The sequence below is a fragment of the Eimeria mitis genome, genomic scaffold (assembly GCF_000499745.2).
Source record: "Eimeria mitis Houghton genomic scaffold, Emh_scaff1177, whole genome shotgun sequence".
Taxonomy (NCBI): domain Eukaryota; phylum Apicomplexa; class Conoidasida; order Eucoccidiorida; family Eimeriidae; genus Eimeria; species Eimeria mitis.
In genome coordinates, this window is record NW_013568038.1 from 11006 (window position 1) to 12421 (window position 1416).

The 1416-nt window shown below is 40.7% G+C and overlaps 1 protein-coding gene across 1 annotated transcript in view; it reads right to left on the reverse strand.

Annotated features, from left to right (window-relative positions):
• Window positions 1-125, reverse strand: part of EMH_0031150 (SAG family member) — a gene marked incomplete at both ends in the record, with an annotated part of 1370 nt that extends 1245 nt beyond the window's left edge. Inside the window, one exon of the mRNA XM_013494492.1 lies at window positions 6-125. Within this exon, the coding sequence (XP_013349946.1) occupies window positions 6-125 (120 nt within the window). The remainder of the gene's footprint in view (window positions 1-5) is intronic.
• Between the last annotated feature and the right edge of the window lie 1291 nt (window positions 126-1416).

Genomic DNA, 1416 nt, shown 5'->3' on the forward strand with positions numbered 1-1416 from the left:
GTTACTTTGTGAATATTTTTCTTTCGCGGGGGAATTTTCCTCGTTTCACTTTCTTTACCTTCTATTAACTCGTTCACGTCGATACCCTTGCGAGCAGTGTTGATCTCAGAAAAAGCAGATGCCATCGATTCCTGCAGTGAATGCAGTGACAGAGACACGGCAATATCCAGTCTCTTTATCAGCCATCGACCGAAGCAATGCAATGAAGGTTACACTTGCTGCTTCAACTCTTCTGCAGAGATATCCTGCGAAGAGGAGTTTGCAACAAAGGTAACACTGCAAGCATCTGGCATCCGCTGTCAGCCAGCTTACCAACTGAAACTGTGTATTTTTTTCTTCTTCGTGAGACTGTGTATGAGATTGGTCTTTTTTGTTGGTGGTGACGGCTCGACATCGTTCACAGTGGCCTTGACAAGGAGGAGGAGCGAGGCACTGACAACCGCGAGCAGGCGGAGAGCCCGCATTGTATGTATATGTATATGTGTATATTATATATATAATATATAATATATATATTATATATATAATATATATAATATATATATGTATGTTGGAGGCCTGACCTGCAGTACTAAAGGCCGCCCGTTGAATCTTGCCAGGACAAGACAAATAGTATTCTAACTACATGGGGGTGGGGCTTGATTGGAAAACGGAAGTATAACGAATATTTCTTCGGTTTCACGAGCCCTTAGGTGTTCAGGCCGTGGACACGCTGGCCATGCAATCGGCGCAGCAAGTGGCTACAGTGGGATTCTCGCTGTAAATATATCCCGCTTAAGTATAAATTTATTTATACTTTTTATATAATAATATTGCACATGTTGTTCAGGAGGGGCTATATGCGACGGACCTCAATGATTCACTCAGAAAATCGTGTAAACTTAACCTATGTTTTTTATTTGTGCATTGACTTGGTAGTGGTGGTGACGGGAACCCTGCAGCACTCGCCGCGTCGAGCATCACACAACCTCAGTATACTTGAACGAACAGAAGCAGTCCAGCAGTACCCGGTGCTGTAGCAATAGTAACCCCCCTAAACTGCCACCGACTCAAAAAAAAAAAAAATTGGTGTGACGGAATCCTAGAAAACGAGTTTGCCTCTCTTCAAGCTCTAGGCTTCATCTGGGCGCGGCGGCACAAGGGTGTATATGGTGGCGATGGTGAGCAGAGGAGGTAACGAAACTCTTCTCCGAGTTGCTGCACATTCTTGTGCAACTACTGCGGTAACAACACAAGCGGAAGTATGCAGTCCCCCTGCTGAAACATGTGCACACAGTGGAAACAATTTTCATACAAAACAAAAAAAAATAAATATATAATAAATAAATAAATATATAAATATATAGATAAATTAAATATATATATATATATATATATATATATATATATATATATATATATATATATATATATATA